General features: G+C 44.8%; 3 protein-coding genes across 3 annotated transcripts; 2 read left to right on the top strand and 1 right to left on the bottom strand.

The window, feature by feature from the left end:
- Positions 1 to 89: 89 nt before the first annotated feature.
- Positions 90 to 2945, top strand: LOC6627880 (uncharacterized). The gene is made up of 4 exons (XM_002051968.4): positions 90 to 209; positions 263 to 354; positions 855 to 1143; positions 1211 to 2945. The coding sequence occupies exons 1-4, from the start codon at positions 202 to 204 to the stop codon at positions 2895 to 2897; spliced, it is 2076 nt and encodes a 691-aa protein (XP_002052004.1). The 5' UTR covers positions 90 to 201; the 3' UTR covers positions 2898 to 2945.
- Positions 2946 to 3213: 268 nt separating this feature from the next.
- On the top strand, positions 3214 to 6628 carry PLCXD (Phosphatidylinositol-specific phospholipase C X domain containing). Its single transcript, XM_015172846.3, has 4 exons — positions 3214 to 3696; positions 4373 to 5545; positions 5604 to 5877; positions 5942 to 6628. Exons 2-4 carry the CDS (start codon positions 4582 to 4584, stop codon positions 6177 to 6179), a joined length of 1476 nt encoding a protein of 491 aa, XP_015028332.1. The 5' UTR covers positions 3214 to 3696; positions 4373 to 4581; the 3' UTR covers positions 6180 to 6628.
- JhI-21 (Juvenile hormone Inducible-21) lies at positions 6270 to 11790 on the bottom strand. The gene is made up of 8 exons (XM_002051970.4): positions 11635 to 11790; positions 10386 to 10714; positions 9361 to 9556; positions 8500 to 8602; positions 8146 to 8413; positions 7404 to 7728; positions 7104 to 7228; positions 6270 to 7041 (listed from the first exon to the last, which is right to left on the bottom strand). Exons 2-8 carry the CDS (start codon positions 10601 to 10603, stop codon positions 6768 to 6770), a joined length of 1509 nt encoding a protein of 502 aa, XP_002052006.1. The 5' UTR covers positions 10604 to 10714; positions 11635 to 11790; the 3' UTR covers positions 6270 to 6767.
- Positions 11791 to 11960: the final 170 nt, after the last annotated feature.

Genomic DNA, 11960 nt, shown 5'->3' with positions numbered 1-11960 from the left:
TGGCCGGCAGGAGCAGCCTTATCATTTTGTATGCCGCAGTGATAAGCGATTTTAAGCGTTGGTGGAAGCTTCGTTGGAGCTGCGACTGTCTGCTCAGTCGTGCCGAGCACAGTGAAACGAACGGGCGTTTTAAGTGATAGACAAAGGCAAAATCAACAATAATATATAGCCTATATATACATCAGCGTAGAATCGTAGAAAATGGAAAGGTATAGTATAATATATCACTGTTAAGCCATTTATAATAGTTCAACTCTTACAGCATTTGGCAGGAGTGCATATCGTTTTTAAAGACCCTGCTGTGCTTTATGGTGGCGCTTATGCTGTTGCCATTGTTGCTGCTATCATTTGTGTGTAAGTAATAAAGTTTTCCGATCAATAAACGGGCACGCGCTGACCCAGATGGGCCCATTAATCAAATAGATCAAACGGGCCGGCTATAAATAAACGAGGCATGGGTTGACTAACCGCTCATTCAGCCAAAGGATGCAACGGTTCAGATGCGCCAGCATTATGGGATTCGCATCAATAGCCCTGTCAGCGATAAGGGATGGAGTGTGGGCCGCACTACCATACGCTCATGCCATTGATAAGCTTTGTTTATAAATAATATAGCCGAACAATGCGTCGCTGATTACCTGTTGCACCTTTGCGGAACCCAGACGAGCGACCGACCAGCCTGAACCTTGACCAACCGAATTACTCATAAAAATTTGCCAACGATAAGCCGCAACGTTTGATTTTTATGGGGCGGGTGCGCGATTCGAGTCTTATTCGTGGAACAAGCGCATTATCGGCATGATTAGGTATATATAGTATCGCATACATCTCTTTAATTTTTGTTTTCTTTATAGGCGCGCATTTAACCAACGAGCTGGCCAACTATGTGCTGAGCATCAAGTATCCCAATCTGACCATATGCAAGTCCAAGAAGATTCGCACACTGATCGATACGCCCAAGAATGCGGGCATCTTTCACTTTTTGCTCCAGGTGGAGGGCAACTGCGATTTTGAGCGCATCAAGCGCGCCTATGCGCTGCAGCTGACCGAGCTGAAGGACAAGACGGGCATGCTCAAGTTTCCCAAGCTGCGCCAGAAACTGGTCACATGCTGGGGCCACTATGCTTGGGTCAACGATAACAGGTGTGCCACAGCTTCCACAGTTTCCAAAAGGAGCAACTAAGTTCCAATTGCAATTTTCTACTTACAGCGGATTCAACATCAACAATCACGTGGTGCTCAGCACGCATCGCTATCGCGGACGTCCTGTGAACGAGTCGAATATCCAGGAGCATGTTAGTGAGCTGGCCGCCAAATATATACCCTCGGATTTGCCGCAGTGGCAGGTGACGGTCATACCCAACTCGGACCCGGCACAGCCCTACTATATACTGATCAAGGTGCATCACCTCATCATAGCCGAGGAGGAGGACTTGCATGTGGGCGAGATGCTCTTGTTGCAGGACACCGAACGCAAGCCGATTGTCAGCCTGCAGGATGCAGGCCTCATTCGGCCAGCGGGCACCAAGCAACTGTCGCACTTTGTGCGTCAGCCGGAGCATATAAGTAAGCTGGTGAATCATGTGCTGCATCTTGTGAGCTGTCGCTGGCAGCAGTTCATCTACGAATTCGAATCTCTGGACACACCGGACGGCGTCAAAGCGCATCCGGATGCACGCAATCTCAGCCAGCTGCTGTCCCTGGTTCTCATCGTGCTGGTCAACGTGTGCCTGGGCTATTGGCGTACTCGTGCTATGCGTCGCAAATGGCAGCGTCGCTCGCCCGGCTATCGCAATGATCTGGGTCTGCTGCAGACGCTGTATCTGCTGCTGCAGCATGAGCTGGAGCAGCGTAATCTCAGCTGGGCGGTGGCACGTGCCGCACTGGGGCATAGCCTGCAGCCAGCCAACATGGCCAAGGCTTGGACACGCCTCGTCTGGCAGCAGGCACTGCATCACATCATCCTCTTGCCCTACCACATCTACTGTGAGCTGCTGGCGCTGCGCGACGTTGTGCTCCGAGGCCAGACCACGTACAGCACCACCTACTGTGCCCGGCTGCATCTGTATGTGCCACTGCTGATATATGCCCAGCTGGAGCTGTGCAAGATCTGCTATGAACTGTTCAAGGCACCGCGTAACATCTATGAGGTTCTCTTTGTGCAGCCAACCAAAGAGCTGAACATCCTGCACAAGAAGTCCTACGCTGGCCGCAAGATTGTGTCCTTTAGCCGCTCCATCGATGGCGCCCTGCTTCGCGAACGCCATCAGCATATGTTTGGCCAGAAGCTACGTGAATCCGACTTCAGTTTGGCCTGCCTGGCGGGAGCTGTCTATGATTATTTCAATACCTTCTCCGATACTGCGGCGGTGCCGGCGTTGCTGAACACAACCTGTCGCACCATATCCAAGGGTTATTTCACAGATCGCAGTGGCGATAAGTCGGCGCACATTGGCGGTGTGGTCTTTCTGCAGCTGCCACTTGGTTCACCCGACGCTTTGAAGGCGCATCAGCTGCATGCGATTGTGGAGCGCATACGCAGGCAGCAGATCATGATATATTTGGCCTCCATAGGACAGACCAAATACAGTCTGCTAACAGCGTTGCTGCCCCATGTCCTTACCAAGATCTTCATCAACTTTTTCTCCTATAACTTTCCCGTTACCATAACGGAGATCTATGGTGCAGCGGATACGCAGTTTCAGGCTGCCTGGGGGCAACGAGTGCAGGATGTACTCCTATTTCGACCACCGCAATCAAAGACTTGTCTCTCCCTGAATCTGCATCGATTTGGAGACAAGTATAGGCTAGCGATTATGGCTGATACCCATCTGGCTCCGGATCACACGATACTTACACAATCCTTTGAGCGTTATATGGAAACGGTGACATTGTAAGACCCATCACTGTATACCAGATCCCATTAAAAGTGCATGTAAAAATAACGTTGATATAATCTATATACATGAAAACGTGTGACTGCTTGACTAGATTGTGATGTGAATCGAATCAGATATCGAACATAACATACACGAGACATATACATATCCATTTACATGCACCCCTTGTGTATTATTTTGAATGTTTGAAAAATTGCGCGCGCCATTCACACAAAAATATCCATTCGCTGGCATGCACGGCCATTCACACATAATGAGCGCGCAAGTTGTGAATGGCAATTGGTTTTGACAGTAAAGCTGTCGGTATTTTCAAAATTGGCTGTGTTGAGCTTAGTTCGTAATGGAAAATTAAAGAAAACGCAAATAAAAACCCTAGCATGAAAGCTGCAAGAAACGGCAGCATTGTGGAAGCCCTATTACCGTTATTGCAGTGGAGTTAACACGTAGGCGCCAAATACAAACAGAAAGTTTGTATTACCAAGCGCACACTCAATCCGTTGCTCGATGGGCTTCAGGTTTCAGTCGCACAGTGAAGCCGGGTCTTGAAGGTCGTACACCCGGGCTACTCGACCGTCGTTCTTTGCCGCGTAAGCGATAATCACATACAGCCGGAGCCAGTGATAAAAGCTAAGCCAGTGCTAGGTCGCAAACAAATTGCCCTTGTTTTACACGTGACTCGCAATTAATTATGACAGCAAGACTTAATCAGAATTGAAGCAATTAGCTTTCGTGGCTGATAATCAAATACAAAACATAAACAAACATCCCAATTAGAACATCAATTACAGATCTATATGTACGTAACTGAATTCGAATTCGAATCTTTGTACGTAGCATGCGATTTTTTATGTTCTTTGTTCTCGTTCCGTCTGCCCATATCAAGTTTGTGATCTAATCAAAGCTTGTTACAATTTCGCCGAGTTTATAGAGAACGTTAGACAATAGACAAAGTTAATGTAAAGTTCACACAACCAAGTGAAGTGCGCGTTCATATTTGAATTAATAGAACATCCGGCTTATAGAAAAAAAAAAAACAAAAAAAAAGTTTATTAGTATGAAAATAAATTTGAATTAAACACTCCGGAACCGTAAACGGTATCAGAAAGATGATATTTCCTGAAACTCTTGTGAAGGGTATAATGTTTTCAAAGAAATGTATATAACCGGTAGGAAGAAGCATCTTCGACTCCAGAACGACGCACTGAGTCTATCTAGCCTAGTCTATATATTTCGCATACTAAAAGATTATAAAAAATAAATGCGCCCAACTGAAAGGGTTCGGATAATAGATACTAAAGCTATATATATACACTTATATTCAAGACTTTATGACCCGTAGTTTGTTGAACTTCATGTTCAGGGTATCTGCTAGTCGGTCACTCCCGAGTAGAGCACTGTTATTTGCTTTTCGTTTCCTTTTGTTTATGGCACTATTGTTTCTTATATGGCAATATCGGCACTTATGTACTTAGGCACCTCGAGGTTTCCAGCGTGGGGCGTCGCATTTGCTTTCCAATAAGAGCGCGCTTAGAACGCTCGTCGGCGACAGTTGATCTTCGCGAGACATTGACGCAGCCAATTTTCTCGGAACGCAGCTCGAGTCTCGCTTGAGCGTGTGGCTGATGTGCGCTGATTAAGCTGAAACGCAATCAAATCGAATTAGCGATAATTCAGAGCAGAAATGTTGCAACGGATGTTAATTTTGCTGCTCTGCATCTGCCCCGCATGGACTCAGGAGCAGCCCGTGCTTACCCTGGGCGCCTCTCGCCCGGCTACGGATGCGCTGAAGCTGTGGCTAACGATAAGCGCACGTAAACGTTTCCTGGAAGTCAGCTGGAAGCATGCTCCGGCACGGGATGGCGATCAGGTGCTATTAACTGTACAGGATCCGCACAGCTTTGAACAACGTACCCTGCCCACGGGCACGCCCCTAGCCGCCTTTGGCAGAGACAGCGGCAGCGACAGTAACAGCGACAGCGAAGAGAGCAGCGGATCGGGTGCTGACCAAGTGGCATATGTTCCCTTTCACGGCTACACCAGTACGCCCGGCTCAGTCGCCAAGGCTAAGAGTGTGAGCCTGCCGCGCCAGCACTGGATATCCAATGGTGGCAACAACGAGATCGTAGCCGCCATCAAGCCCAGTCTGTCCGCGCAATGGATCACCACGGGCGTGCCCTTTGATTATGCGCTCTCCCACAACGTGACCGCTCAGAGCGCCTGCTACGGCTACTGGGCCAGCTATATAGATGCTCAGGGACGCATACTGGCCAAGAGCTGTGTGCGTGCCTATCCCCGCTGGATGCATGAGCTGCGTGCCGTTGTGGGTGATCTGCGGCTGCGTGATCTCTTCATACCCGGCACACATGACTCTGGCTCCTATAGACCCAATTTTGATCCGCTGCTGCGCGAGAGTTTGGTGACCAAATATGCACTCACCCAGGACGATGATATACGTGGCCAGCTGATGCATGGAGCGCGCTATCTGGACATACGTGTGGGCTACTATCGACCTGCGGAGGATAAGTTTTTCATTTATCACGGAATTACAAAGCAGCGTCCACTGAAAGAGGTCATACAGCAGGTCAAGGATTTTGTGCTGGAAACCAATGAGATTGTCATATTTGGGATCAAAGAGTTCCCCGTGGGTAAGTAAATGTCGAACCTCCCATTGAAAGTCGAAGTCTCAACCTTTTATGCTGGCAGGCTTTGGCAAGAAACTGGGCGTGCATCGGCTGCTGGTCAGCTATTTGCGGGAGCATTTTGGTGATCTCATTGTCCATCCATCGCTGACCTGGCACGCGACATTGCGCGACATCTGGAAACGGCAGCAGAATGTGATACTGGCCTACGATAACAATGAGATCGTGCAGGAGTTTCCACAGCTGCTCTTTGGCCCCGTCGATCAGCGCTGGGGCAATGTGCAGTCCTGGGCGCGTCTGGAGCGGCATCTGCGCTACATCAACGACTTCGATGTGTCGTAAGTGGAGGCAATTGCTGCTACTGAATTGAATATTTGTATAGCTTGACTCTACTACACACAGACGCTTCTCGAGCCGACCAGTGGTGGACATGGCTGAGCTGACGCCGGAAACTTGGGATGTCATACTGGACAAACATGGAGGTCTGCGCAAAATGGCCGACAATGTGAACTGGCGCATATCACAGCTGTATCAAGATGAGCTGGGCGAGCATGCGAACATTGTAGCCGCAGATTTTATACGTGGCACCACGCTCGTGGAGACGGCAATCGAAATAAACAGACGCAAGGTCGTGTACTAGGCTGAAAGTAGTTCCAGACTATAATCCATAAAATCTACTTAAAAAAAGTCATCTCCATTTAGGCCCGACCAGTAAACAAATTCACAAAGCTGCAGGTTACATACACGAATAACATTTATTACTTCCATTCGAATAAGCCATGTTTTACAAATTTTGTATATGTTTGGAGTTCAACTTGATAAATATTTTATACTTAAGAACTAAAGTTTTGCTTATAGATTAGTTTTCCCTAAAAGTGTCACAACTGAGGCAAGTACATACGTATATATATATATATATAAATATATATAAATCTGTATATATAAACTGTGTGAGAAATTCCCAATAACTGTGGATGCTTAGCAAATCAAGAGCTTTAGCTAATGCCAACACTTGAATTAGTACAAAAATAATACAAAAACTAAAAACTATAGCTAGCATAAGCTTTTCCTATTTGGATTTGAGGAATGCTAACGTCTATGCGAAAATATCATACAAAATGTTTGGCGTGTTTTGAAGTGCCTTGGCTGGAGTTATGCATAAAATATCTGCTTTGTGTGGTAAAATGCATAGCATGGATGTGGGAAAGTGGTGTAGTTGGGGATTATATTACTTCAGCGACTCGTTGGACTCAATAATGGTTGTATTGAAGATGGCGCGGCATAGCTCTACCATTGCATTTGATAGGCGTCCGTAGCAGCGGGGCTTCTGCTTCCAGGCAATGCATACATAGTAGAACGGAATGCCGGCCAATGTGATGGCAATGCCAATGAGCAGATTGGCGGGCTCCTTGAAATTGGGCAACAGCACCAAGGTCACGCAAATGGTCATAAAGAGGATGGGCAGCGCCAAATGTACTTTGATGGGCCGCGGCAGATCCGGTCTAAAAAAAGAGAGTGTAGAGTCCTGTTAATATGCACGCTCATGTTGCTACAATCAACTTACTTCTTGTGACGCAGCCACAACATGCCCGCTATGCTGGCCACCACAGAGAGCCACAGCACGGAGCTGAAGTAGTTAATCAGCTCGTAGACATTATCGGTTAGCAGCATTAGCAGAGACATCAGGCACTATCAGAAAGAAATGTTTATTTGGATAACCAATTTGGGTATTTATGATAGTTAGCTGCTAACTAGCTAGCTTTTGCATTCACGAATGCATCAAAATGCAATCAAAATTTAAGCAAAGCTAGCAAGTCGGCAGCCGGAGTAAATAGTCGTAGCTGCATTTAATCTATATACTTACTGTAAATATCAAAGATGGTATCGGCGTCTGTTGCTTGACATGAAACAGCTGAAAGAACTTGGGCAGATGACCCTCTTGAGCGCCGGTGGCAAATAGACGTGCGGAGGTAAAGAGCACACCGTTGACGCCGCCAAATGTGCTCAGCGCCACAAAAATGGGCACCATAAAGGCCAGCGGTCCAAAGACCTTGTTGCCAAAGGTCACGGCAACGGCCAGCGAGCTAAGCATCTCCGGTTTAGAGACGACAGCGAAATAGGCTAGATTGACCAGCACATAGATGCCCGTGACCAGGGGCATGGCTATCCAAATGGCGCGTGGCAGATTTCTGGGCAAGCAGGGAAAGGGAGAAATGAACAAATAGATATTAGAGAAACCTTAAACGTGCCTGAAACACACTTGGAGATCCAAGCAGCCATATAGCACTTAAGTTGATTGCTGCGCCGCATGGGCAAATTGAATTCATTTGGGGGAAAACACAAAACTTGGGCGCTTCAACCACCCAGCCCCAACGCACACTTACACACATACACACACACACAAACACGCGCCCCAAGGACACTCAACAAGTGGGCGCCATCAACTTGTTGCTGTCGCCTGCTATGCATGACGTAAATGGCAAACAGTGCAAAAGCCATTTGTCTTCTCGTAAGGCCCTTTTGCTTAGTCATGCACTCCCCAACCACGCAACCACCCACTCATTCATTCATTCATTTATTTATTCTATGTGCCTTGTTAAGCTCACTTGTAGGGGTCCTGCAGCTCTTCAGTGACAAAGTTCAAATAGTTCCAGCCGCCAAAGGCAAACAAGCCCGAGTAGAAAGCGTAGCCAATGTTGCGTGTACTGTAACTACCCTCCCAGGGATTGGAAAAGTTATCCAGCTTGCCAGTGGCCATATAATAAAGGCCAGCGAGTATTATCATTATCAGCGCCAGCAGTTTGCCCACCGTAAAAATATCCTGCACCTTCATGGACACCTTGACGGACATGCAGTTGATGGCTGTGAGTAGACCTAATAGCAGGAATAACAGATAATATGAATACATATATACATATATATATATATATTCAGCACTCAGATAGATCTTTTATACTCACAGAGGCAAACGGCAGCCAGCAGCTTGACTGCATTTTGGGGCGGATCGCAATCCTCGAAGAACGGCTTGGCCGCATAATGTGCAAAGGTAAGCGCAACAATAGTCTGAAAATATTATTTAACTTTTTATTATTTAAAATCAAATTGGGTTTCTACAATATATACATGGCTACAAGAATTCGATTTACGGTTCAAAAGAATTGCTCTAAGTTTGGCTTCGACTCGTAGATAAGGTTTTCTGCATTTTTGAACCGAGTTTCCGGTTCAAACCCTTATATAGTTTTGAAAATTTAAACAATTTAATTTACAACTGCCCGTTGTACTGAAAATATTGTCGTCCCTACATATTTTCATATACAAAATACGGGCTAAAATTGTGCCCTACCAAAGGGGCCCCACCCCTTTGTACGTTGGGTCTGGAGCTTCCTCAACATTATTAATTTTCAACTAACAAATTTTATACAAAATAAAGAGCTAATACGATGAACGTGTTGATATAATGCAGTTCTTATATGAGAAATTGATTATTCTTAAAAAAAGCTACTTAATATTCAGTAAATTCATGTTTCTTATACTAGTTGAAAGAGATTTCTACGTATTTTCAAATTCAACTGTGCCTACAACACACTCGTTAATCAGGTTCTTCATGAAACAATTGCATTGATTCTCGTTTAGAGCAGCTGCTTTTACTTTTCTTGGGAGAAAGTTGTATTCACAGTCACAATTGAGCGCAATTCTGGTCGAAGGTTGACTCTTAATCAATTTATTTAACAATACAATACAATCAATCAATTCAATAATAGCAATAAATAAAACATTTAGATATTAGATGAAATAAAAAAAAAGAAACACTTTCAGCTCACCTGGGTTGTTGGCCTGATAATGAGCAGGGCAATCCATAGACGCAGAAAACCAACAAGTGGACCAAATGCGACCAACAGATAGGCATAGTCGCCGCCGGATCTGGTGATGCTGGTGCCCAATTCGGCATAGCAAAGAGCGCCGATTGTTGAAAGAATGCCGCAGGCAGACCAAATCAAAAGCGAGCTTCCGACGGATCTGAAAGAGGCGAACCGAGGGGTCAGCGTACAACTCAATAAGTGGACGAACAATGGACAGAGCGCCGCGTCGCTGCTTTCCGTTGGCTCGCTCCATTGGCTAAAGTGGTTCCACAAGGCAACCAAAATTTTCGCAGTATCACATAGTGCCCGAGTCTGAGTGTATGTGTGTGTATCGATGAGACGTGTTTATTTTGGGGCAGCTCGTTCTGTTGGTCTTGTAATTGTAGCACAGACTTCTCAAATACTTTCGAGCTGATGCAACAATTGTCAACGATTTCGCGATGCCGACAAAATATTCTCAAGGGCGCCAGCCACAAGCAATAGCATGAACAATAACAAGGCTTAATTACATAGAGCCCATGCTCCCGCCCACTAGCAATACAACCACCAACCCCCCTCCACCTTCCTCTAACTTATAGCCTTGCAATTCAGCTCAATTGGCTGGCAAAAAGAAATGTTCCAATTAACTATAAATTATCATGCTATTGACCTTTATCTGGGCGGGTTGACGCTTTTAATGAACTTGTAAAAGTTCGGAATGCAATTGTTAATCAACGAAAGCCCCAACTATTCTTTAAGATCAGCACCGGATTATACAGGTTATAAGATTGCTTCTTCTAATAAAAGCTGCAAAGGGCAAGGACTACTATAAATGTAATTCTATTCAAAAATGTTCTATGAAGGGGTTATCATTCGCGACGATCATTTTTTGTCTAGTAATTACAAGCTCAAGGCTCCCTTTGAAGCTGGCATTAAGGTTTCCACCTCTTTGATTCAGTTGTATACTTTTAAATTGGATGGGATACATTTTGAAGCCGCGTACTCACTCCGTATAGTAGAAGACTCCGGTGGGTGCTATAAAAATGCCCGAACCAATAATGGTGCCCACAATAATGGCCACCCCGTTGATCAGCGTCAGTTTACGCTTGAGCACAATTTTCTCATCCTGGCCGACTGTTTCGGCTTCCTTTATCTCGGCAGAATGTCCATTGGCGGCGGGCTCCACCAAGCTGGTGGATACCCCATTCGCATAGCGATCGGTCATTGTGCAATGGAGTCTTCTAACCTTAAGCACTTTATAGAATCGGCTTGATTCCAGATGTTCCAGTTGCGGTTGGTACAAATAGTTACTCTATCTCGGGCGCTGACATTGCCACTTTAAAGAATAAATAATTATAAATTGGTCAAATTGTTTCATATCACAGAGGGTATTATAATTCGATCAGAACACATATAACGCATATGTTAGGAACCCAAAGCTATCTGAGTGAAACTGATGAAGATATTTGAATTTGAAGAAAGTAAGTGTATAAGTCAGTGTCTGCTGGATCGCACAACTATATCATATTGAATAAAAACATAATTTCTGCATTTCTGTCTTAATGATTTCTTGACCAAACAGCAATTACGTGTCTCACTGACATTTATGGTAAAACTTATCTATGTACTGCAATATCTTGTGGCTTCCATGAAAAAAAAAAACCGTTAAAACGTGAGTTTATCAAAAACAAAAACCAAAACTAGTATTACAATTTTTTTTGACCAATTGGAAAACAGGATCAAATCGGTTGCAAATTCAAAATATAGTTAATATGTAAGAAAACTCTTTGTGGCTTTTTTATTGTCTATCTGCAAGAGTTTTCAGCTCTAATTATCATCTCGTTGCTTTTGTATTGACGGCCGTTAGATAGTGAGAGTGTCAACAACTATGACGTAGTCGTTGTCAATTGAAGAGTATAACAGCCGCTCGCCTTGTCTACGTAGCACAACGGAGTCTAGCCCAAAACAATCACATAAATATTAATAACTACGTAAGAAAACGCGTTAAGAACGTAGTAAAACTTGTGAGGGCAATGCACGAGCTGTTGCGTGCCAAATATTTAAAGATTTCGTCACACATTTGGAATTAATTGGAAACGCGCGTCGCGTGGCAATGGCCATAGTTTTATTTTGTTTTTCTCTTTTGCAGCTTTTGCTTATATGGCGTAATCTTTTGTTTATCTGCCTTTTTGTGAGAACATTCGCACGTATTTGCATTTAGTGCATATTTGGCTCTGCTCGACAATATTGCATTACCATAAATTATAACAAATATAGCGCGACACACAACAAATCCAGTCGAGCTACGCGTTGATACTGTTTCGCCAGTTTTGGCTACTGCAACGCGTTGGCATAGAGACCCGAGACCGGCATTTTAGCGCAAGCCCCCCAAAATAAGGTGAGAGCAGTAGTAGAGATGGACTCGTGACAGGCACGAGCAGGAACCGAACTAAAACTGTCAGTGGAGCGTAATTAATAATTTCTATCGCGCACAAAAAAAAAAATTTAAAAGCGCTACATCATAATAACAAACGATTTCCATAACAAATATTATATCTATTTAAGTTTCAATATTTTTATTT

Source organism: Drosophila virilis, chromosome 4 (genome assembly GCF_030788295.1).
Source record: "Drosophila virilis strain 15010-1051.87 chromosome 4, Dvir_AGI_RSII-ME, whole genome shotgun sequence".
In the NCBI taxonomy this organism is placed as follows: Eukaryota; Metazoa; Arthropoda; class Insecta; order Diptera; family Drosophilidae; genus Drosophila; species Drosophila virilis.
The sequence above is the reverse complement of the archived record's forward strand: the minus strand, read 5'-3'. Positions and strand labels throughout refer to the sequence as shown.